The sequence below is a fragment of the Megascapheus bottae genome, chromosome 8, assembly GCF_031878675.1.
Source record: "Megascapheus bottae isolate mThoBot1 chromosome 8, mThoBot2.hap1, whole genome shotgun sequence".
Lineage (NCBI taxonomy): Eukaryota > Metazoa > Chordata > Mammalia > Rodentia > Geomyidae > Megascapheus > Megascapheus bottae.
In genome coordinates this window covers 64,596,840-64,623,177 of record NC_143516.1, presented here as the reverse complement: position 1 = coordinate 64,623,177, position 26,338 = coordinate 64,596,840, and the positions used below count along the sequence as shown (strand labels likewise).

General features: G+C 38.5%; 1 protein-coding gene across 1 annotated transcript in view; it reads right to left on the bottom strand.

The window, feature by feature from the left end:
• The window catches only part of Phip (PHIP subunit of CUL4-Ring ligase complex), a 99,100-nt gene extending 73,493 nt beyond the window's left edge, over positions 1 to 25,607 (bottom strand). The window contains exons 1-7 of the mRNA XM_090338536.1: positions 25,537 to 25,607; positions 25,367 to 25,425; positions 25,222 to 25,251; positions 24,980 to 25,039; positions 11,322 to 11,472; positions 11,143 to 11,241; positions 988 to 1,148 (exon numbers count right to left, since the gene is read on the bottom strand). Of these exons, the coding sequence (XP_090194662.1) occupies positions 988 to 1,148; positions 11,143 to 11,241; positions 11,322 to 11,472; positions 24,980 to 25,039; positions 25,222 to 25,251; positions 25,367 to 25,425; positions 25,537 to 25,576 (600 nt within the window). The 5' untranslated portion in view covers positions 25,577 to 25,607. The remainder of the gene's footprint in view (positions 1 to 987; positions 1,149 to 11,142; positions 11,242 to 11,321; positions 11,473 to 24,979; positions 25,040 to 25,221; positions 25,252 to 25,366; positions 25,426 to 25,536) is intronic.
• Positions 25,608 to 26,338: the final 731 nt, after the last annotated feature.

Below are 26,338 nucleotides of genomic sequence, written 5' to 3'. Positions count from 1 at the left end.
CAGTGTTCAAACCCTAACTGGCAAAAAAATGAAAAAAAAAAAAATTCCTTCCCATATTCTTCTACTTTGCTGTTTGACAGATGACTATGTATGGGAAGAGAAGTAGATCTTGGTTTACAAACAAGATATACTTGTATACTCTCAGCCTAAACAATAATGTTTGAGATAACCAAACTAGTGTAATAAATATACACAAGACATAACAGTTAAGGTATCTGAAAATAAATCCAAATATTGCAAAAATAATTTCCTCATTTAAACTTGAAAAATTCTCCAACATGTTAGAAGAACAAACCCAGAAAACTTTGAAACTAGTATCAAACAGGTATGGGGACATATAACTGAAATCCTAGCTTCTCAGAAAGCTGAGATTGGGAGGGTTTTGGTTCCAAACTACTATCTGCAGAAACACTTGTGAGTTCCCATTTCAAAAGTGGGTGTACCTAGGTATAGCATAAAGCATAGAGGAGGATCATGGTAGAGCCCTGGATGATGCCAAAAGGAGAGATGTTACCTCAAAACAACCAGTACAAAAATGGGCTGAAGCTGTGGCTCAGTGACAGAATACCTACATATCAAGTGTGAATGAAACTCGAGTTCAAGCTCTGTATTGCAAAAAAAAAAAAAAAAAAAAAAAAATCTCAGATTTTCATCTATCATCACTTTAAAGGATTCCTTTTCAAACTACCAAGTGGCTTTCTATAAAATGGTACAGGATTTACTTATCAATCTTTGATTATTAAATGACATTTTACAAAATTTGTTAATGTTAAGAATTAAATTTATTTAAAATGTTAGCCCATAAAACTGTGATTTATAATATGACCTTTCCAAACTTGAATAATGTCCAAGCAAAATCTTATTCTGACATACTAAATAAATCACCTAAATTTTGTTTCCTATTAAAAAATGCTTTTATTTCAAGTTCACATATATGCAATGTTTCTTCAATTCTATCTATAAATAAAATACTTAAAAATTGCTTACAGTAAAGATCCGTCTGCCAGTTCGATCAAAAGTTACACAGTACACAGATGACAAGTGTCCAAGAATTCTCTTATGCATCTTCATGTGCTGATATACTGCAGTTGGAACAAGACGCTCAAGTCTGTATTTCCCATTCAACTTCCTTGAAAACAGAGTATCAGCTGCCAAAAAACAGGAATATGAATATAACTCAAATAAATTTTAGTAAATTATCAGAATGTAAGAATTCCTATACTTCTATTTGTCACACATTGCAAAAAACAAAGTATCTTTATGTAACATGGTTCCTAGCCTTCAAAATAGTCAATAAAAACATAGATTTCAATTGAAATAAGCTAAATTCTATATTATTCTCTTCCTTTTAAAAGCAAGTAATCAGTAGACTGATATGGTTCTTAGCCTTCAAAATAATCAATAAAAATGCAGACTTCAACTGAAATAAGCTAAGTTCAGTATTGTCCTTTTCCTTTTAAAAGCAAGTAATCTGTGGGCTGAGATCTAGGTTCAAAACCCATATGGACAAAAAAGTTCATGAAACTCTTACTCTAACCACAAGAAGTGGAGCTGCCTGAGTCAAAAAACTAAGTGACAATGCCTAGGCCCTGAGCCCAAGCCACAGGGCCGGCACAAAAATAGAAAAAAAAGAGAACTAAAACAAAAGAAAGCAAATGCAGATAAGGTGTGAAGCTAGGATTAAAATCCAGACTTCGTCTTTGTCTAGAACTCTTTAAACAAGGAAAGTACTTTATACACAATGCTATTTCTTTAAAAGTGTCCTAGGAGCTCATGCACATTAAGCCTAACTGGTTAGGAGGCTGAGAGAGGAGGATCTTGTTCAAAATCAGCAAGGGCACAAAAGTCCAGCAGACACTTTTTTCTCTAATTAACCTCCAGAAAACTGAAAGCAGCACTGTGGCTCATAGTGGTAGAGTGCTATTCTTGAGCAGAAGAGCTCAGGGACAACACCTAGGCCCAGAGCTCAAGCCCTAAAACTGACCAAAAAAATGGCCGGGGGGGGGGGGGGGCGTCCTAGGAGATAATTTTTTTTTTACAAAGAGTTAAAAATGAAATAAATGAAATCAAAATGTTTATCTTCATGTATCAGTAACACATGAACAGTAAGTAACTTAAGACACTCTTTAAGTATCTTTGAGTAAAGGCATGACTAGAAAGAACAGCAAACTAACTATCCCTAAACTTCATGATTTCCTTCCCTAGAGCCCATAAGCTTCTGCTGTCTAATTAGTTTTAACTATTCTTTAAGAGCTGAGACCTTCAAACCTTAAGTATATCCTAGCATATCATGTTTTCCTTCAACTCAATTATTTTTTATAATGATAACTTATGAAAAATGCTCAAAATGTATTGTCACTTGATTATCAAACTTTGGGTTATTTTTTTAGGAGATGGAAAATGTAATTTATTAAACATGCAAATCACTGTAATATTTCAATGTTTTATTAGCAGTAGCAAATTGTTTATGTCTATAAAAGAATAAGTGCGTTTCGGGGCTGGGAGTTTGGCCTAGTGGTAGAGTGCTTGCCTAGCATGCACAACGACCCAGGTTCGATTTCTTGGTACCACATACATAGAAAAAAAGCCGGAAGTGGTGCTGAGGCTCAAGTGGTATAGCTCTAGCCTTGAGAAAGTCTAAGGACAGTGTTCAGGCCTGGAGCTCAAGCCCAGGACTGGCAAAAAAAAAAAAAAAAAAGTGCATTTCATCAAAGGCTGACTACACAGCAACTGCATTTTGAACATTCATAAACTGTGGATTATTTTTAATAGATGTTACCCCCAACCAAGATATCATCTACATTGAATAGCACTGCAGTTTCTCACTTAAATTTATTCCAAAAAAAATCAAATACATAAAAAAACACTACTTTATTCAGATTTACTGCCTCAAATTATCTCCTAAAGTAAAAAGAACATTCAGGTATAATGTAAACTTTATATCCAATATATCTTTGGCTCACACTACATTTACAAGCTGAATTTTATTTTTTTAATCTTGGGTCACGCTAAGGAGACATGAATATAGATGGTTTCAAGTTTAAAGCAGTATTTCAAAGGAAAGCTGAAATTATGTTTTCCTGCTTTGCTACCATACACATTTTATATTCCAACAGTGTTTCGGTTCGTTAGAAAATAAATTCTGTATAACCTATGCTAACACCTTAAAATCTCTAAGGCTAGGTCTGACTGTGGTGAATTGGCATATTAAGAGCTAGTTACATAATCACAGAGATTACAAAGTTGCCATCACACATTAGGTTTGGACAGATTCTTCTTATTCACAGAAATGACACGATATGATTAATGTATTTTTAACATTTTTGGTTCCCAATTAATTTTGTAACTACTAAAACCACAGTCATCAATGGTCCTACCAAGAGAATTCAAAGCATCTAGGTACCAAGGACCAGTGGCATCTCAAACACAGATGTCTCTGTCTTTTAAGGAAACAAAGCACATCACACAAACACTAACTGTGCTACCAAAATGTACAATTCCTTCTACTCAAGTTCTTAAGTTCTCAAAATGTCAAATTTCATGAAAATATTTAACACTGTTGAACTGTTGTACATAAACATCGAAACCATTATTTTGCAACCAAAACTAGATGCTATGAAAATTTAAAACTCAGCTGATGAAAATATTGTCCAGTCAAACTATATTCCTTTTACACTTAAGAAAATATTGCTGCTGTCCTTTTTTTTTTTTTTGCCAGTCCTAGGCTTGAGCTCAGGACCTGAGCACTGTCCTTGGGCTTTCTCAAGGCTAGAGCTCTACCACTTCCCATACATTGATACCCTTTCACATGTCTTGGTCCCCATTTCCCTCCCCCCACCCCCACCTCTCATCTTGTTTTCCCCCTTTCCCTATCCAATTTCAAATAACCAAATACAAATATATCTGATATATCAGGTAACAAAGTGAGATACTGTAACAATATGAGATAACCAAGGGATAGCAAAAGAGATGAGAGATAACATAGTACCTTAAGAACAACAATCATTCATTTTAAACCTGTATTTCACACTACCCTTCAAAATGCTTAGCTACTAACTACTGATTTGCCATACATCTAACTCTTACCATAATAGAGAGGCACTTTACTTTCAATAATTGATCTACAGTGTGGCAGCACTAAGACATAATATAGGAAGAGAATATGTAGAGCTCCCAAGCCATAAGTTGGTGTTTAAAATTTTCTGACTACAGGAGTTAGAAAAGAAAATGCAAGGGGCCAGAAGTTTGGCCTCCTGGTATAGAGTGCTTGCCTAGCATGCATGAACACCGGGGTTTGATTCCTCGGTACCACATACATAAGGGGAAAAAAAGCCAGAAGTGGTACTGAGGCTCAAGTGGTAGAGCTCTAGCCTTGAGCCTTGAGCAAGCACAAGGACAGTGCTCAGGCCCAGGACTGGACTGGGGGAGGGGGGAATCTCATGGAGACTTTTTTGTGCAGGCTGACTTTGAACCCTGATCTTCAGACCTCAGCCATCTGTGTAACCTGAACACAGCCATGAGCCACTGGTACCTGGATATTGAAATAAATAGTTGAAAACTAAGACTAGTAGGAATGTGAAAGGGAGAAAGGAAGAAGGATAGTACAAAAAAAAAAAAAAAAAAAAAAACATGTTTACCACCTATATATGCCAGTAAAGAATTCAAAAAAGGTGGGGGAGGGAGTTGAGAGTTTGGCCTAGTGGTAGAGTGCTTGCCTAGCATGCACGAACACCCGGGGTTCAATTCCTGAGCACCACATACATAGCAAAAACCCAGAAGTAGTGCTGAGGCTCAAGTGGTAGAGCTTTATCCTTGACCAAAGTCCAAGGACAGTGCTCAGGCCCTGAGCTCCAGTCCAGGACTGGCCAAAAAGAAAAAAGAAAGAAAATGCAAGCATGGTTCAGTAGCTGAAGTATAACTAAGGAGACTGAATTTGAGTAAAGTCCATAGGTTTTATAAAAGCAGAGAGGACTCTGAGTCATACTCAATGAACTCACATTTTTTATTATGTAACATTTGTACAGCATCTTATCTCACTACTAGATCTTAATTTTTTTTGTTTTATTTGCACAGCCTTTTAAGCAACAAAGTACTTCCCACGATCTCACCACCTATGGTTCCTGACACCCCTTTATATAATACATTTTTATTGTAACTTATTGCCTGGTACTATATATTTATTTAAATATTACGCAACGTTCTTATTTCTGCCTCTTCCCACTACAACATTAACTCCATACGGTAGGATTTTACTGCCTTGGACTTTTTGTTCAAGGCTAGCACCCTTTCACTTGAACTACAATACCAGTTCCAGCTTTTTCTGTGTATATAGTACCAAGAAATTGAACCCAGGGCTTCCTGAATGCTAGGCAAGCACTCTACCATTAGACCCCACTCCCAGCCCCAGGATCTTACTTTCTTCTGTCTTGTACTTTGCTTGGCCTAAGAGCTCAGTTATATCTGATACTTATCAGATCAATACAAATTCAGTGAATTACGCCAGGCAATGGTGGTCACGTAACAATTCTAGCTCCTCAAGAGGCTGAGATCTGAGGATCCATATTCAAAGCCAGACCAATTAAACATGTATGTGACTCCTATCTCCAAGGAAGCAGGAAAAGCCCAATGTGAAGAGACAGGGCTCAAGTAGTAGAATGACACTGTGAACAAAAAAGCCCATGTGCTACCTGAAAAAAATCAAAACAACTACCACCAAAAAGTTGAAGATAACCTTTATCTGACAGATTAAAAGATTCAAAAATATCTCTAGCACTTCATTATCCTGCCAAAATCATTTCATTTATAAAGAAGAAAATTTACTGCAGAATTTTCTCTAAGAAAATCCTGGCAGGGAGCCAGTGTAAATCCCAGCAGTTCAAAGCCACTAAATTCCATGAGAGTCTTATCTCCTATTAACCACTAGAAAACCAAAAGTGGGGCTGTGGCTTAAGGGCTGAAAAGCTCAGGGACAACACTCAGGCCCAGGTGGTAGCTTTGCGCTGAAGAGCTTATGGACAATGCCCAGGGTTCAAGTCCCACCACCAACCAAAAAATGTAATTAATAACATTATATGAAAATATAATACAACTTACAATAGTGAAGATGCAGGGTATATAAAATGCTATAATGATAAGTAGCAAATCTAGTGAATAATTTTCTATAAGTCAGACCCTATTAAAAACATTTTATATTTCTTCTATTTAATCACAACTCAGTAAGGAACTAATACTTCTAAGAAAGTGAAGGTTCAACTTTAACTCTCCCAGGGGTAGAGCTCAGGATTGATTCAACAGTATGGTGCTCTTTACCACATGCTAACTAGGAAGAAAAATATTTTAAAAAAAGACTGAAAACTTTTTCTTTTTTTTGCCAGTCCTGGGCTTGAGCTCAGGGCCTGAGCAATGTCCTTGGACTTTCTCAAGGCTAGAGCTCTACCACTTGAGCCTCAGCACCACTTCCGGCTTTTTTCTATGTATATGGTACCAAGGAATCGAATCCGGGTCTTCATGCATGCTAGGCAAGCACTTTAACCACTAGGCCAAACTCCCGGCCAACACTGAAAACTTTCTAAGTATAAATATACAGTAAGATTGATTTTTTTTTAGTATTCTGTTCCCTAAACTTTCTCTATGGGTCATGTATTTATTCTACTAGTTTTATAAGTAAGGTAAAGATCAATTTAACAAGAAACTTAAAGCAATACAAAACAATCTTAATGTCTACAGAGATTACCTTAAATTCAAAGTCTGATATAAAACTGACTCAAGAGTAAGACACAAGTACTTAACACTAAGAGCAAATATCTGTAATTGCAGGACCTCAAAGGCTGGGGCAAGAAAACAGAAGATAGATAAAGCCTCATCTTGGGCTACCTAAATAGTTCAAACCCTTGCCGCTTAAGAAACCCTGTCCTAAAAAAGCAAACAATAATTACAACAATAAAAGCAAATGAAACATATGAAGCTATTTTTTGTCATAAAGACACTTTCCAATTTGATAATGGATTTAAAAAATGATATACTACAAAGAACCACATCTGTTTTAATTTAAAAGCCCTAAAATAATAAGACAGTACTACAGCAATTTAGAAAAATAGGTCAAAGTATTTTGGGAGCAATTTTTTTTTAATTGGAAACTACGTTAAAGAACACGTAACTCAATAGAAGCACAATGAAAAGGCCTTCTATAAAAATTCTCCTGAGGTTACAAATACAAATATTATAAGGACATAGCAAGATACTCAAGATATATATCAAGAAATAATCTAGAAAATAATTCAATATAGATTAGTTTATTCCTACAAGACCATCTACACTGCAGTAAGGCAAATCACAATACTAATAGAAACTCTTAACAGCCAATAATTTCAACTTCAAAGTAGGAGACTGCCATATTAGGAAAGGATAATCCTATAATCACCTTATGATATATTAAAAAAAAAAAAGACAGGTAGTAGGGAATAAATGATTATAGGAATCCAAACCCCATGACAGCCCTTCTTATTTTATTACCAACTTACTAGTATACAATAGAACTACTCACCAAATATTCACCCATAAAGTTTGTGTTTTACTATGTCTCCTATTTGAAAATCCCCCTGTGTTTAAAAATTCAGCAGATACCATAAAAGATATATTATGATACTGGACACCCACAGACCTAGTTTTTTTTGTTTTTTGTTTTATAATTCTCAGGCTTTTGCTCAGTTCCGACTCTGACTCCAAGTAGCAAAAGAACACATCACCATCATAACTCACTTTTCTTTACTTTTGAAGACTTCATGGGATACCATTTTTTTTTTTCTGCAGCTTCCTTAAAACTCTGAATTATAATTCTGTTTATATAACCTCTTAGGGAGATCAACTTTCTATTTTCCAAAGGTGTCTAGAAAAAAATTGTTATAAGGATCTCTACTGCAATTGGTTAAGAAAATTATACAGCTTTCTATTTGGCAGGAGCTGCGTATTAAAAAGATTTCTAAAGAAATGAAAAAGACAAAGAGACCTTGTAAGAAAACACAATGCTTCACTTACAAAGGTATGGAAATTCAACATCGAACTCCGTGATACAAATATGCAATGTAGGAAAAGTGAACAAATGCAGTGATAGTAGATGCTATGTGGAAAATGAACTACGCAACCTGTGAGAAGGGACTAGAGGAAAGCAACATCTGAACTTTGTTCAAAAAGAAGTGTACTCATTACCTGAAATGGTAAGCCCACTGGAAAACGTTTCAAAAATAGTAAAAATGTATTTCACAACTACGTAATGATTAGGAGAAATAATAAGTGCTTCCTAGTAGTCACTATTATAATTGCTCACTCAGTGTCACAGCAAGGGATGGTGGAAGGTGTCCGTCGTTATGTGTATACCAGAAATTAAATCTAATCCCACTATTGGCAAAGAACTACAAACACAGCCCAAAGAGCAAGTACTCATTAAACGAACCTAAGAAAACCACCATTCTTCAAAGTTTTGAAAAGAAACACTTGGAATAATGAACATTAACTTAATCTCCTCCCCAAGAAAAACAAACACGTTGTCTCTCACAGCCTTACATGTTTATAACAAGGGCTGGGAATGTTGCTCAGTGGTCAAGTGACTGCCTAGCATGCAGGAAGCCCTGTGTTCAATTCCTCAGAACCACATAAATAGAAAAAACTGTAAGTGGTGCTGTGGCTAAAGTGATAGAGCCCTAATCTTGACCAAAGAGAAGCTCAGTGACAGAGTCCACGCCAAGTTCAAGCCCTGGGACCAACCCAAAAAAAGAAAAGGGGGGAAAAAAAAAACAGTATTAAAGGAGGCTCTAAGAGGCTAGACAGTAACTCAACAATTGGAGGTTCTTAAATTGAACGAATGCAGTTTGAATTTTACAATTTACACAAAGGACTAGGAGGTAAAAAAGAAATTGGAATTTACGAGCACTTGATAAAACAAGATTTTAAAAAGCAGTGAGACAAGCTCAAGTGGTTCTTAAAGTTTAATAGGTATGGGTTTTAATATTCTCAATGTAATGAAGTGATAACCTGATTTCACTCATAAAATTCAACATCTATAAATTCAGTTTCTCTTATCTCAATGCTGCTCTTGACTATTTCTCTCTTCTTCCTACCAATTATCTGCCCCAAATTTACCCCTTAACTTTTATTGTTCCTCTCCAATGTTATCAACTGCACCAATTACCTACTTTTACTTTTCATTATTAATGCTGAGGAGTGAGCCTAAATAGATCTCTTAAGATCTACATTATAGTAAATAAAGGTAAACAGACACCCACAGCCACAAAAAAAAAAAAAATCCACAGCCATAGCTACAAAAGAAAAAGAAGGAAATTATCTACAGCCATTTTTTTCTGCCCAGTGACATCTAAGCTTTAATGGATGAATAAACAGATACAAAGAATTAAAAAAGAGAATGGCTGATTCCAAAAACATACAAACTCCATACACAGCTAGATCACAAGATAGTCAAGGAAACAGAAGTTAAAAAAAAAAAAGGAGCTGAGATTAACTGGGTTTTAGAATAAGCTGACATGATCACATTTATGTTATTTGGAAACTTTGTGTTTTTGTATGCTAGAACTAGGGCTTGACTATCGGCTGTAATATTGTATTTCTAAAGCCACTTCTATGCTAGTTAAGAGATGGAGAATAAAAAGATACAAAATGCTGCCAGGGTGACAGCAGCTCATGACTATAACCCTAGCTACTCAGAAGGCTGAGACCTGAAAATCACAGTTCCAAAGGAGCTAGAGAAGGACCCATATCTACAATTAAACACACACACACACACACACACACACACACAGCCAGAAGGAGCACTAACTTTGAACATAAAACTCAGAGATTATGCCTAGGCCCTATGTTCAAGCCCCAAGACTGAAACAAAAAAGAAAAAAACGTGAAAAAAAAATCCAAACACTAAGCAAAACTATACAAAACCTAACAATGATTATACACAAACTTTTAGCAATGATTATAAATACAATATCAAGAAAAGGAAGACATAAAATTTGGATTGATGGAAGAAATAACATTCCCAGTTAGGCAGGAGAATAAAATAGAGGATAAAGTTATGATTAAATAGCAGAAGTTGTATGGAGGATGAAGTATGGGAGATGAAGTCTCATTAAAATATAATCAGGGGCTGGGAGTTTGGCCCAGTGGTAGAGTGCTTGCCTAGTATGCACAAAGACCGGGATTTGATTCCTCAGTACCACATACATAGAAAAAACCCAGAAATGGTTCTGTGGCTCAAGTGGTAGAGCTCTAGCCTTGAGAAAGCCCAAGGGCAGTGCTCAGGCCCTGAGTTCAAGCCAGGACTGGCAAAAAAAAAAAAAAAAAAAAAAAAATCAGCTTCTTTATACGTCCATAAGCAGAAACACAAAGGTAGAATTGAGTAAAATCAGTATTTGCTAACTTACACAGTAAACTAGAAGAAAGGTAAGACAATAGAGCAAAGTCAAGTTCAAAGGATTAGTCCAAGTAAAACAAGGGTATAATAGAAACGAATAAAAGGGTAAGTATAGAAAAGCAAATCAAGAGGAATACTTTTATTTCTTTGAAACTTTACAGAAATACATGCAGTGTTAACAGATAACTATTTTCTATCACTAAAATTAGTTTCCATTATTCATGTCCATTAACCTAATGTGTCCATTTTAGTAAGGACTTTTTGTAAAACTGAGGAGGGAATAACCAGCCTGAATAAGCAACAATATGTAACAATCCACAATTAGATATTATGTCTTCATTATTAAAACTATTAATAAAGAATTCTGTTCTCCAAGTATTATATCTATAAATAAGTACTTCTTTACTGTCACAATATCTAAAACCTTTTTAATTTGTATTTTCTTTTCTTTTTGATGGGTCAGTGGCCCAGGCCACTGTCCCTGAGCTCTTCAGCTGCCGCCCCCCCCTTGAGTCAAGCCCTGTTTCCCATTTTCTAGAGGTTAATTGGAGATAAGAATCTCAGGTCCTTTTGTGCCCAGGCTGGCTTTGAACCTTGATCCTCAGATCTCAGCCTCCTGAGTAGCTAGGATTACAGAGGTGAGGCACTGTGTCTGGCTTTTCTTTGTATTTTCAACAATTCTTTACACGGAGTATATCAACTACAACAGTGAACTTAAAACAACTCACCAATGCTGGGTGGGCTACCATAGTTAATTGGTGACTCTGGTGGTCTTCCACAGTGCAGTGCAGCCAGAGCAGATCCTTTCCACACAACATGCTTGCAACCTATTAAACACACATGTTTTTATGGATACAAAAACAAGACATAAACAGAATATCTAAATCCCACTAGAAAATGTTCATACTTTTATTTGTGCGTAACAAGGACTGTCTTCCAGCTCCTAATAAGGTTTGTACTCCAGGAACACTCTGAGGAATCTCTTGCTCAAGAAGAGGTCCTAGTCGATGACAAATCTGCAGCAAGTGATCAGGTGCCAGATGTCGGTAATACTTCACCTATGTATCAAAGGACAAGCAGAAAACCTTGCTAAAGCAATGTAATTCTTCAAGTACAGTAAGCTTCTCAAATATGTAATCTCTTCTAGCTAATCAACATTTTGTTTTACACTTGTTCACACTGCACTTAGCTCTCAAAAGTTATCCTAACCATCACTAGGTAAACTGAGAAATAAACAAATGGCTATTAATAGTATTCTACATGTAGCAAGTTATAAATTCAGAGGATGATCAATGTGAATAATGAACAATTAAATGCAGCACTATCTATGGTCTATTTTTCTTTACATTTAGGTTTTGAGGAGAAGATACTGGGAACCACAGGCCCTGGACCTTGTATATCTTAGGAACCTCACCATTTGGTTATTTATTTCTACTGTAAAGGTGATGTACAGGCATCAGGTAATGAGTGCCTTTCTTTTTGGAACAGTCCCCTCTCCCCTCATTATCTCCCAGTCTCTCCTCCTGACCTTCCTCCCCTACAGTTGTACAGTGTTTTAGTGGGCATCACTGCTGCGTGTGTAGACCCTTTGTCCCTCCATTTCTCTGCTCCTTCTACCCTCCCCAAACAGATAACCTATATACAAAAGATACAGAAATCAAAAAGTGACAAAGGAGAGGAAAAAAAGGCAAAATAACAAAAAACATCTTCGTTTCCATTTCTTAGAGTTCATATAGATAAACATCGTTTATATGATCATATATGCACATCGCCATTAAGCCTTTGTGGTCTTCTCCTGAGAATATCCTTCTCCTCTAGTTTCACTGTATGAATGCTTAGAGTTGTTTAATTTACCATACCCAAGTGTAATATTTTGTCTTTCACCACCCATCATGTTTACTTATGTATTTATAGACATATTCTAATTACTATAAATGAGGGAAACCATAAACCTACATTTCTTTGCATCTGGCTTACTTCATTTAATATAATTTTTCCAAGTTTTTCATTTCCTTACGAATGGTGCAATATCATTCTTTCTAATGGAAACACAGAATTGCATAGAGAGCGCATACCACATTTTCTTGATTATTCCAGATCACAATGGAATAAAGGTAGAGCTCAATATCAAAAAATATCACAGAAAATTCTCTTAAATCATGGAGACTGAACAAGACATCGCTGAATGACCAGTGGGTCACTGAAGAGATTAGAATAGAAAGTCTAACATTTATGGAACTTAACAGAAATACAAAATAACAGCTCCTCTGGGACCCAGCCAAGTCAGTACTTAGAGGAAAATTGATAGTTCCAATGCCTGTATGAACAAATTGGAGAAATCTCAAACTAACTGGTACAGCTCTAGCCTTGAGAAAGCCAAAGAGCAGTGCACAGGCCTTGAGTTCAAGCCCCAGGACTGACAAAAAAAAAAATAATAAAACTTTGATAAGATAAAATCTCCAGAATTATGAAAAACAAATACCAAGTTTATGTTCTCATTAGAACATTAAGAACACAACACAGCATCTATGCGAAATTTTAGTAACCACCAAGTCTTATAGAAGTAAGCCAAATTCTAACAGATGCTCTAAAAAACTTCAACTGTAAAATAAGCCTACCTACTAAGAAGAGTAAGATAACCTTAGGAGCAACTTCAAAACACTGGTTAGTTGATCCCATTATTTGAAATCATGATGTGAAATGCTAATGTTTCTTACAGCATCTTTTATAGTGCATATCATAATGTAAATAGAATTAAATCAGGCCTTACAACTTGAAATGCAGTGATTAAGCAACAAAATATGTCTCCTTGTTGGAACTAATTATTCGAGTTAGGTATTCTCCAAGTATGACTGTGGAACCTCTGGGGAGATTCTGCAGTAAAAACTATGAATAGAAACACTAAGACTTCACTTCCTTACACTTTCATTTTCTAATGAGTATATGGCAGAGAGTGTCAGAGGCTACCTACACAACTTGTGATGTCACAGTGGGTTGATATAAAAGTAGATACAGGACCCTTAAGACAGATGCCAAAGACATAAAAATGGAAACTGCTATTCTTATAAATTTCTTTCAGACAATAATTATAAAATGCTACTTATATTAATATAAAATTAGCTTATTTAATTAAGTTTCTAATATGTTAAACATTTCTGATATTGTAAACACCAGCAGATCGGAAACCATGTAAATAAAGAAACCTTACTAATTTTTTCAGCGTAAAGAAATCTTGAAACCAAGAGTTTGAAAGCCATCTAATCTATATAGTGCAACACTGTCTTAAAAAGCACAAAGGGGGCCACGAGTTTGGCCTAGTGGTAGAGTGCTTGCCTAGCATGCATGACGACCCAGGTTCGATTCCTCGGTACCACATACGTAGAAAAAAGCCAGAAGTGGTGCTGAGCCTCAAGTGGTAGAGCTCTAGCCTTGAGAAAGTCTAAGGACAGTGCTCAGGCCCTGAGCTCAAGCCCAGGACTGACCCAAAAAAAAAAAAAAAAAAAAGGCACAAAGGCCAGGCTGGGAGTTTGGCCTCGTGGTAAAGTACTTGCCTAGCATGCACAAAGACCTGGGTTCGATTCTTCAGTACCACATATATATATATATATATATAGAAAAGCCAGAAGTGGTGCTGCAGTTTCCATAGAGTGCTAGCCTTAAAGAAAGCCTAAGGACAGTGCTCATGTTCTGAGTTCAAGCCCCAGGACTGGCACAAAAAAAAAAAAAAAGCACAAAGGGCCAAGCACTGGTCAAGCTTGTCATCCTAGCTACTCAGGAAGCTAGGTCTGAAGACCACGGTTCAAAGCCAGCTGAGCCCATGAGGCACTTTTCTGTAATTATAAAAAAAAAAAAAAAAAAAAAGTTCTAAGTGGAGCTGTGGCTCAAAAGGTACAGTACTAGCCTTGAGCAAAAAAGTAATGGGACAGCAGTTAGGCCCTGAGTTTAAGCACAAACACATACAAACAAAACCAATAAAAAAGGGGGGGGGGGTGATTTAAAAAAATAGTTTGAATATTGACTTCAAATAAGTAATAGAAACTGAATTCTTCCTGGAACTGACTTGGAGAGTGAGCTGATATGTGAGGGAGTAGATCACTTTGTTTCTTACATTAAATGCCATAATGGGTTAACTGTTGTTAAATTTTTTTAAATTGTAGGACATAGATTTTTTTAAAGTTGGTTAATACAGACACTTCTAAGCTAGAACCAACAAGAGAAACCAAGCTTAACTCATTAAAGTTACTGTTCCTACGATGAAGATACCTTACAGCCACATTCTTCTACTATGATAATTTAAAACAGCAGTCTGGTATGCTGTAGTTAAGTCTTGGCAGAATGAGTATCAAGAAAAAAAAAAAGGGTTTTGGCTGGTCATGGTGGCTCGTGGGTAACCCAAGATATTTGAGAAGTAGACTTCTGACACCATACCCCCAAAAATAAATAAATAAGGCTGAAGGTGTGGTACAAGTGGTAGAGTGCTTGACTAGAATCCAAAAACTGAAAAGCAAGACAAACAGGACTTAAGAATGTGTGACACAAAATATGCATACATATCCCTGCTTTACAGATTCAAGAAAATACTTATGTACATTTTAATGTTTTCCTATATTGAAATTATACTTTAAAACCATGGCACATATGACCAAACAAAAATCTAAGCAAGACAGAAAGAAAATGGCTACTTAGCATTCCCTAAAGTACCAAGACAAAAGGGTATCTAGAACAAACCATGAAAGTAGACTAACAATGCTATCAAAAACAAGCTCTTCTGAATCCTTTCCTACAACTTATTTTCTCCACATACTTCAGGAAGTTCAAGTTTTGTTTCCTGAAAAACACCTACATGCATGTAACTAGCCTGTTTCTTATCAACATAACTGCCCCAAGATTACGGGACTCTGCCTATGCTTTGAATCTTCTCTAACTTCCCGGAACTCCTTACCTATTAATGAGTCCTCCACACTTCCTATATTAACCAACTTCATTCTCAACCAGCTCCTTCCCATTCAAACCTACATATAAATACCCTCATGTTGTTTCTGAGGGAAAAGAAAAATCTCACCAGAATTCTCTTATCCACTTCTTCCAACTTTAATCTCACAGCTTCTCTACTGGTAGCATTTAAAGAATGATCCATTGACAGTTTCATTTGTCTAAGGGCTCCTCCCTACCTCTATCCACTCTACATTAACTTTCACTGAAAACATTCACCTTTCTGTTATCTGACATGTTTATCAATGTTCCATTTAATGTGCCAAAAAAAATCTTTAAAATGTACATCTAGTTTACAGGAGAAAAATAGTTCACCTTAATTGATGACACTTTTAAAAAGTATTTTTAAATGTATATTTAAAAGTCTCATTAATCTCCAGCCCTATTGAACCCTTTCTCTTTTACAAAGACTTCTGCAATAATCACCAGCTTTCAAACTCACAAGATATATAACATATAAAGTATAACCCAATCACAAACCTAAAAGAATGATCAATATTAATATTTACATAGCAAACACATATTGGCTGCAGAATAAATGCTAGATCCTATGGTAAGAATTGTAAATTTTACCTGCATACACCCTTACAGTCCCAGCATTTGAGAGGCTGACCTCCAGTTGGGTTTAGCCTGAGCTACAGAGGAAGATCTAGTCTCAATACAAACCAACAAAACCCCTAGTTAATTATTTTAACAACCCTAATTATTATGTAGTATCATTATTTCCAGTCCACAAAGAAATTATGCTACAGCTGTAACAAACTTCCTAGGATTACACTAAGTAATGAGACAATAAGGCAATCTAGCTCTAGAAACTTACCAACTGCCTCAAATAAATGTATTAGTAAACAAGACATAAATTATAAAATAAGACACTGAACAGTTTTCAATAAATAGTAGGCCAAAAAATAAAAGAAATATTTTACAACTCATTTTTATTACTAGGAAAACTAGTATAAAAGCATACCTCCCTACAAACAAAAATCTAAGGATAAAGGAAGACTCTTTAAAAAGTGGCCCAGTGGCACAAGCGGTAAAGCGGTAGGTAGCCTTGACCCAAAGAGCTCAGGGACAGCCCAGAGTTCAAGCCACACAGCCACAAAAAAAAAAAAAAGAAAAGAAAAAGAAAGAAATCTTTAACTCCCATTTCCTATAGGGAGCCAGGAAATGTGTTTCCGTCTTCTCCATTTTTCCCTATTTTAAAATAACTTCTTGCTGAAACTATTTTAAAAAAAAGTACAAGATCTACAATGATGAGGTTAACAATACACTTTCAAGACGGTTATGGAAATCAAGGTGATCAATCCTCAATTCACAATGAATAAGGTGATTAACGGATTAATTCTAATACCATGAAATTTATTATTACAATATGAAACTTAAATGCCCATTCCAGTGCAATAATGTTTAAGACCTTTTTGAAATGAACAAATCCTTTTATCTCCTCCCATAAGATATACCTCAGACAGAGCCTACACTTCATGAATGCAAGCCTGGAATCTGCCACTCACTCCAGAGATTCATTGCTCTATTGTCTACACTAGAAGGTTAGGAAGAACTTGTTCAAATTTCCTGTATCTTCTCTATTCCTATCAACTAAAAATCACTTAACTGTTCATAATGGTTAAAAATCTGGATTTAGCAAAGACATCCTTTCCCAAAAAAACCATAACATTATTCAGCACAGAGAAAACATTTTCCAGGGATGAACACTGTATCTCAGTCTTGGATGTCTATATACCATCTCCATGTAATAACAACCCTTGGCTCAGAAGCCTTAAACTAGCTTCTTACAAGATTTATCCAAAGCAGCTAAAGTTTACCTATCTTTCCTGTTAAAAAAAAAAAAAAATAACTAGCAATGTTTCTGACAGAATAGAATCTTGTGAAAGAGAAGCAGCTCTTGTCATCTCTTGTCCATTCTCACACCTATGTAATTCCTTTCTCAGATCACATATAAGAAGTATTTCTAGAGTAATCTGTTGCAACTTGAACGACATATCATGAAAATGTGAACTACAGTGCTTGCCTTCTTATAGTAAGCTTCTCCACATAAGCAGTTATACTTTCCAGCCAAGAAAAATCTGCCATTGTCAGGAGGTGTTAGAGAGAAGAAAAATATATAAAAAAATCTGAAAACTGTTTGTGAAGTTATGCACCTTTTATCTGGTAAATATAATGTAACCCTTCTATTAATCATAATAAAAAAAATTCATTGCAAAAAAAATCTGAAAACTACTGGACATAGTATCATTAATCATTAAGAGCTTCTCTTGCTCCATTTTTCAGAAAAAGTAGCTTAAAAGAAGAGATCAAGTCAAATATTCCAGGTTTAAACTTACTAAATGTACACACAGCGCAAACATTGTAAACTTCAGTGTGTTCATCTGTTCAAATGGAATTCTAACTGTCACTGCCTAGAAGGCAGTTATTACTCCTTAAACCATGAGCCCTTAGCACTGTCCCTGATAGGAGTTAAATGCTACTTTAATTACATTTCAAATTATCAAGTATACATTGTCCTTTTACTTAACCAGGGAAATAGTTTTTGAATATGTTTTCCATAAATTTTTCAAAGTCAAGTTAGATTGGTATATTTACTCTAATGGTTTGCTTGTGTTTGCTTAGAAGCACCATTCTTTCTTCTAACATTCTGTATGAAAAAAAGGTCACCTAATGCTGGCACCAATATAATCTGTCTTGACTATACTTCAACCTTTTGTCTTCAATACCAGACTGATCTTATAAATTTTGTCAGATCCAAAAGTCTAATCACTTCTGATCTCTATTATGTATTTTAAATTCCAAAAACCAGTTTAGTGAAGGAGGTCTTATATTTATGTCCACTCTAGTATATAAACAAAATTATAAATTTTAAACATATTTGCTATTTCATTATGCTGTTTATTAAAATCCCAGCTGCTAAAATTCTCACTTATTTATAAATCTGTTTTAACAAATATAATCTTCAAAGTCAGCATGTATTTCCTGACCACTAGTCTGCTACAATAGTTTTGCACAGAAAATACACAAATACACTGTTTCAACAATTATTCTTCATAAGCAAATAAATTTAAAGACTTCCTTTATTTCCTAGCTAAGGAAAACTAAAGTCCACTACAATATTTATCTAAAGACATATTTAGAAAATAAAAAAGTAAGTAATGAGTTCCAGGCGACCCAATTTCAAGTTTACTGTTGTCTTTATTACTGTTTCCTTCTCAAAACTTGTTTTCCCTCATTAGAGCATTAAAATCTTCATAAGATCTATGGATGCCAAGTCAAATTCTTAAAGCTAAACTACTTTCAGAAAACCTAAGATGCTTATGATTTCTGTATGACTGGTTTAACAGATTAATATAAAATAATATCAAGTTCCAAATTCAACCTTGATGGTTTACTAGTCATAAGTAATTGTGAGTAAACAAATGAAACAACTCGAAAGTCTTATTTCCAAAATAAAACATTAAGAAATCACTTATATATTTAATCTGTACTATCAAACATAAAGTCATCACGAAGATAATATAACTTCCAAATTTCACTTGTCAAAATCTGATTACATGATGTTTAAAAAAAGGGAGAAGGGGGGGAAAAGCAGGAATGACATCAAAACTATTTTAAAGTGAACTATGGTAGCTCATGCCTATAGTCCTAGTTCCAACTAACAAGAAGATTGTAGTTTGAAATCAGTCTAGGCAGGAAAGTCCAAGAAATTCCATATTTAATTAACCAGCAAAAAACCAAACTGGAGCTGTGGCTCAAGTGGCAGAGTTCCAGCTAAGCCAGTGTGTGAGGCCTTGATTTCAAACTTCAACATGATCAAAAAGACAAACACTAACTTCTTAAAATATAGTTTGACATTTATTTTTAAGTTCCAACAAGAAATTTACTTTTAAAAAAAGGATTTATTTAGTATACTTTAATACTCATAAATCCAGTAAAAAAATTACCTAAAGAAGAAAAATCCGGGGCCGGGAGTTTGGCCTAGTGGTTAAAGTGCTTGCCTAGCATGCATGAAGACCCAGGTTCGATTCCTCGGTACCACATACATAGAAAAAAGCCGGAAGTGGTGCTGAGGCTCAAGTGGTAGAGCTCTAGCCTTGAGAAAGTCCAAGGACAGTGCTCAGGCCCTGAGCTCAAGCCCAGGACTGGCAAAAAAAAAAAAAGAAGAAAAATCCTTGCCAGGAGCAGTGGCTCATGCCTGTAATCCTAGCTACTCAGGAAGCTGAGATCTGAGAATCACTGTTAAAAGCCAGCTTGGACACTAAGTTCTGTGAGACTCTTGTCTCCACTTAATCTCCAAAAAAATCTCTAGAAGTGGCACTGTGGCTCAAGGGTAGGGCATTGTCCTTGTGGAAAAGAGGTCAGGGACAAGGCCCAGACCCAGGGGTAGGTGGTAGCCTTAAGCTGAAGAACTTAGGGACAGTGCCCAGGCATAGAATCCAAGCCTCCCTCCCACCCCACCCACAGGTGGGGGGATCTTTAAAACTGCACACATCAATGTGACTTAATACTAGTTTCATTAATGTGTGCATTTCACAGTATTCAAAGTAACTATTACTACACCTGAGACCACTGTATCAAATAAGGCATGTTTCACCAAGTTGCTAGAATTTAGTATTATCAAAAACTAAGTAAGGTTCAAATAACACAAGATTTACTTCTTACATTTTTTATAATATTACTTGTACTCTCTAACAGAGACCAAACAACTCACACTATCATGACCCCAGATAAGAACAGCTGGAATCCATACTGCCAAAGATGATTTAGGGTGTATGTCATAAATCTCATTAAATTTAACTTCAACGTAAGCAGAAGATGCATCAACTATGTTGTCCTTGACATTTCCTTAACATCAAAATCTCCCCATTTCCTTGTCTGTGTTCAAATTAAATGAGACTCTAGTAAATAATTGAAGACTTGTATATTAAACGAGCATGTTCGGTATTACCTGCTGACTACCCACGAGCTTAATATTGAAGTTGTTTATTTTTCTCCAAATCCCGCAACTTATATTTAAAAAAAAGGAACAGCAAGAATAAAAGTAACTTGTTCGGAATTGTTTGTCCAAAGTAAGTTGTGCAGGATATAATTGTATTTGCTATAATTCCACAGCAAAAGAATAGATAGATGGGCTGAGAGTTTGTCCTAGTGGTACAGTGCTTTCCTAGCATACACGAAGACCAGGGTTCAATTCCTCAGCACCACATACATAGAAAAAGGCTGGAAGTGGTGCTGAGGCTCAAGTGGTAGAACTCTAGCCTTGAGAAAGTCCAAGAACAGTGTTCAGGCCCTGAGCTCAAGCCCGGGCCTGGCCAAAAAAAGAGTAGATAGCCACAAAATTTGGCTATTGGGAGTAAGAGTTACCGTGTGAGAGGCATTTCCAGGTGGCTTACCTGACAGAGAATCTCAAACTGGACTTAAAAACCAACATTATGACAGAATTTATCTCCTCTAAAACTAACCTAGGAATGCAAAACAATCTTTATTAAAGGCTATTCAGAATACATGCATCTTTAAAACTGGCAACTAAAATAAAGCATTTTCAAAAAGACAATTTGCAAAAAGAACACAAAGATATGATGGTTTTATATTCCATAAATTTCTTTTTAAAAGTAGCCAGATTCAACATCAAGACTCTCTTCATGTACTCCATTGCTTTGCCATCACTGCCAAAAGAAAAGAGCTTTACAAAGTCTCTATCCAGTCACAATTTTCACCCACTCTACTATTTCTTAGTGGTCATTGTTTCACAAAAAAAGAATTAGTAAAAATTTTTACAGTCTACCCACAATGCCTACAAATTAATTTCTATTTTACATTTACTTATTATTTACATTATTTACATTTCTAGAGCAAAATCAGATTTTCAGATCAGTAAAAAAAATTCAATCTATTCTTTTACAAATAAGATAACTGGGGCAAGTGAAATTCCAGTTTGTTCAAGACTACCTGCAAGCTGTCACAATCCGTATCACCTTTCATTTGAAAAGATTCCTAATAAATGGAATTACTTTATCAAAAGCAAATGTCACTGCTTAAAAAAGAAAAACTTTCATCTTAACAAATTAGCAAAACAAGTAACCCAGTTTAGGGGAAGGAGACAGACTTGCAAGCAAGCAAGCAAAAATTCAATCAGTGGTACCAAATCTGGTAAAATGCTTAAAAAATTCTACCTTTGGATTTCTTGTCATCACTAAAGGTGACTAGTATAAACTAGAATTACTAACCAGTCTAACTCTGAGAAAAAATTAACAAAGTATCTTTATCCAAAAAAGTTTACTCAGGACCAGGAACACAGAGCCTACTGGGAGAGCACACTTAGCATGCAAGAAGCCCAGGGTTCAATTCCTTAGTACCACACCAGGAGCACAGCCTAGTAGTAGAATGCTCCCCTCACATAGGAGAAGCCCTGGGTTCAATTCCTCAGTACCATATGCACAGAAAAAGCCAGAAGTGGTGCTGTGACTCAAGTGATAGAGTGCTAGCCTTAGGAAAGCCCAAGGACAGAGGTCAGGCCCCAAGTTCAAGACCAAGAACTGGGGGGAAAAAAAGTAAGTTTACTCCATTTAAAAAGAACTGAAATACTTGAAAAGTGTCCTTTAAAATATTTAAGTATATATACATGATCAAACTTAACAGGATAGGGGCAAAAACAATTTTAGTAATCTATAAATCCCCTTTACTGTCAAAATATTTGAAATCTTAAATGTAATTGGTAATAATTCATGTTTTATGATACCAATGACAAAGGTAACTCTTAGATTATGAGTATTTCCTTTTTTAGTGACCTGAAATACATTTTTTTTTTTTTTTGCCAGTCCTGGGCTTGAGCTCAGGGTCTGAGCTCTGTCCTTGGACTTTCTCAAGGTTAGAGCTCTACCACTTGAGCCTCAGCATCACTTCCAGCTTTTTTCTATGCATGTGGTACCAAGAGTGCTAGGCAAGCCCTCTACCACTAGGCCAAACCCCCGGCCCCTCTTTCTTATTTTTTGAAATCTATGAGCTTTCATTTTTTTTTCCCCAGAGCCAGGGACCAAACTCAGGGCCTTGCACTTGCCAGGCAAGGGCTCTTCCGCTGAGCCAAATCCCTAACCCCAAAAATCTATGAACTTTCAAAACTACTCTTAAGGCTCCATTTTCCTCTGGACCAAAATTTAAACATTTTGATTCCATTTGAAGACTATAAATGCTGATTGATGTTCACTTTTAAACTCTAGTGCAAATACATAACTCCTTCCTAAGTACATGATTTGATGTTTTGTAGAAAGTGCTACCTGACACATCAATTCCCCTATTGATCAGTAAGCATATCAACAAATTAGTTCCAGGTAGAAGCAGAAACCACTGAAACTTCAGTTTCACTTATCAAATAATCTTCAAAGCAATGCTAATAAGTATTCTCAGTCATGAGATAAAGGCAACAGAAAACACAGAAACTTTGAGTAAACCCTAACATAAAAAAATTTTGTATTCTACTACTAAACTATCACAAAGTCAAATAATGTTCACCCATACACTAATATAGTTTGGTGAGTATGACTGCCTCAAATGGTACACTATACCCAGTAGACAGTTTGCTGCAGAATAAATCAAAGCAAAAACAAAGAATCTCTAAGTTTTAGTAAGAATTCTTAACTGTCTCTTAAGTATATCAGTAATCCTGCCAGAAAAAAATGACTTCCATTAAAAAATATACTAGATAACATGTGCGCTGCATCTTCAATTGGAGAAACAGATGAGGAACGTAAGTTCACTTTACTAATACTTGAAATGCTGAGAATCCCTTTTTTCCCTCTTCCTTGCCCTTGATAATTAAGTCTAAGTAAGACTAGAAAAAAACAAATGATCCTCCTCCTATAGAATTGGAAGGAACCCCTAGCTATGTTATCTTTGAATTTTGTAGGACTTGGGTTTATAGGCTTAAAAAAAAAAAAGATGCAAATAAAACCTACTCCAACTTTAAAATGGAATGGCATGTCATTTATAATTTTCTGAAATAACAAAGATAGGAACATGTGCTAAAGTTTGTCAAGTATTTGTAAACCTAAAAATTAATTTCAAATATAAGTAAACTGTGGAAGTTTACATTCAAATCCCATTCACTTCAGCCAAGTAGTGCATGAAATTTGCTTCAGTCACTACGTGAAAAGTAACAACTTTTCTGTGGAAATTAAATCTGCTTAAGTCTCCATTGCATTTATAAAACCTAGATACCCTTATTTCATCAGCGATGAACAAACATCAATAAAATACCTGTTAAACAATGTAATTATGTACGAAATGAAACGTACTAATGTACAAAATGAAACAAAAACCATCAAAACTACTGTCTTGCCTGCCCCTCACAGAGGACAATTGTATTGAACTGACACACCTTGATCCTTATAGAAACACTGGTAACTCTAAGTACCGCCCCCCCCCAATAAAGTTAGAACTCATTCCTAAAATCAAAGCACACCTAAATTTCAGAGGCTTGGTGTGGTCCTACACAAGCATTCATAGAACCAACCAAGATCGGTTTAGGCAAAGAGAATGTTATGGAAACATTTCCTTTAAACTTGACACATTTTCATGCACAAAAGTAAGGTCCACTTTTGGAAAGCGATTTTAGAAATAATTAAAAGACTCACTTCGAAAGCCCACAAAAGCAGAGGATATTTTTAAAGCTATTAAGACAAAATCTATGCCAATATAAACAGGAAAACTTCCGTTGACCAAGTTCCATCATCCCACAGTAAAAACGTGCGTTTAAAATAGAAAAAAAAAATGAGACTTGCGAGTCCTTCATTCACGGGTCTAATTGAACAGGAGGCACAACACCATTAGCAAAAACCTGCTAAAACATCTAGCACTGCACTTCTGCAAACGCTTCTTTTTTGTACAGGCCAATGTGTCATTCGCATCCACCAGCTCAACTCCAACTCAAAAAAAAAAAAAAGAAAAAGAAATGAAAAAACCCAGAACAGAGAAAATGCGTTTGAACTTTAGAAGAGAAAGGGAGGGCCACATCGTGATCAAGTGAGAATCTTCCTCACGCCTCCGTTCGGAGGCAGCTGCAGAAAACTGCCTGCCTGGGAAGAGCGACCGCCGAGTCCGGGCACCGAGCTATTGTGTGGAGCTGGAGAAAGCCGCGCCGGCCGCGCGAGCGGAGCCGGCGAGCCGGAGGACGCGCGAGAGCCGGGGCGCGCGCGCGCCCGCCCTCCCGCCTCGCCGCGCCGCGCCCGGCCGCGCGCGCCCCCGCGCCGCCCGGCCGCGCGCGCCGGCCCCTCCTCCGCCGGGCCTTGCACTGCACAACACTCATGACGTATCTTTATTTCTAGCACATTAACCAAATATCACAAATAAATTGTCCGCAGCCCCTGCGGCCCCGCAGCGCGGGCCCCCTCCCCGGCCGCTGCCCGCCGCCCCCCGCCCGACCTCCCCACGCTCCCCGTCGGCCTTTCGAGCTCTCACGTTCCGGGGCTAAGTTTTTGTCTCAGTTTAAAAAAAAAAAAAATTGCGGGAAATTCAATTTTTATCCGACTCGGGGAAAAGTTTCTTCGCCGAGAGAGGCGAATGTCTCACCAGGTTCTGGTAGGTCCGGGGGTGCTCCTTGCCGGTCCAGTCGGTGCGGCGGGGCAGCAGCTGCGGGGAGAGCGCCCCGTGAGCCGGGCCCCGGCCCCGGCCCGCCCGCGCCCGCCCGCGCCCGCCCCGGCCCCGCCGCGCCCCCCGCACCCCGGCCCCGGCCCCGGCGGCGGCCGCCCCGCAGCGGCTCCGGGCCCGCCGCGCGGCGGAAGGACGCGCAGGGCCGCTGCCGCCGCCCTTACCTCCTTCTCGGCCACCTCGCGGATCAGCACCTGCGACAACAAAGCGGGGCGAGTGAGCCCCGCGCCCCGGGCCCGGCCCCGCGCCCGCCGCCCCCCGCCCCCCGGGCCGCGGACGCCCGGCCCGGCCGCGCCGCGCGCCCCGTACCTGGGCCGCCTGCTGGCACGGTCCGTCCTCCAGGAAGCGGGCGATGAGGAAGTAGAGCTCTGCGCGGGAGAGAGGGGGGACCGGAGACCGGGCTGAGCGGGCGGCGGCGGGCGCGGGCGCCGCGGGCGGCATCGCCCGGAGCCGGCGGCCCCGGCAGCCCCCCGACTTACCGGATCGCAGCTCCGAGAGGCCTTTCCGCTCGCGAGACATGGTCCCGGCTGGCTCCGGGGCCGCCGGCAGGGCCGCCCGCCGCCGCCGAGCGAGGGGAAGGGGGCCCGGCGCCGCCGCCCGCCCTGTGGCTGTCAGCGTGAGCTCACGAGCCGGGCCGCGGCTCCACCATTCAAGCGACGGCGGCGGAGGCGGCGGCGGCGGAGGAGGAAACAACAACTCGGAGGCCGCCGCCTCGGACGCAGCCGCCTCCGCGGATCCCTCCGCCGGGAAAGGAGTCCCCGCCTGCGCGGCCCCGGCCGAGCGCGGCCCACCGGGGGCGGGGGGAGGGGGGGTGGAAAAGAGCGCCTCCGACCGACCCCGCGTCCCCGCCTTCCCCCTCCGCCTCCGCCCGCCCGCCCGCGAGTTATTTATGTTTCCAATCGGAGGAGGAAGACGCAGGCACTCAGAGCCCAGGGCTGGCTGGGGGCCGGCTTCTCGGCGTAGGCCGCCGCCGCCGCCGCCGCCACTGCGGCGGAGGGATCTGACGCACACGGGGCCGCAGCACCGACTCCGCTCCGCGACGCTGGCTCGGCGGAGATGGAAGTTAGTTTTTCTCTGTAGCAGAAATAGGAAACAAATGAAGCAAAACTGCCCGGAGAGGGGAAGTGCCCGCAGGATGGGTCTCACGCTCGCGCGCGCGCACACACACCAACACGCGCGCGCGGAGCACTCTCACGCGGGACGAGCCCGGCCCGGGCCGCAGGACGTGCCATGTGCGTGTGTGCGGAGGCTGCGGGCCGCGTCCCGCGAGGCCGGCGGCGG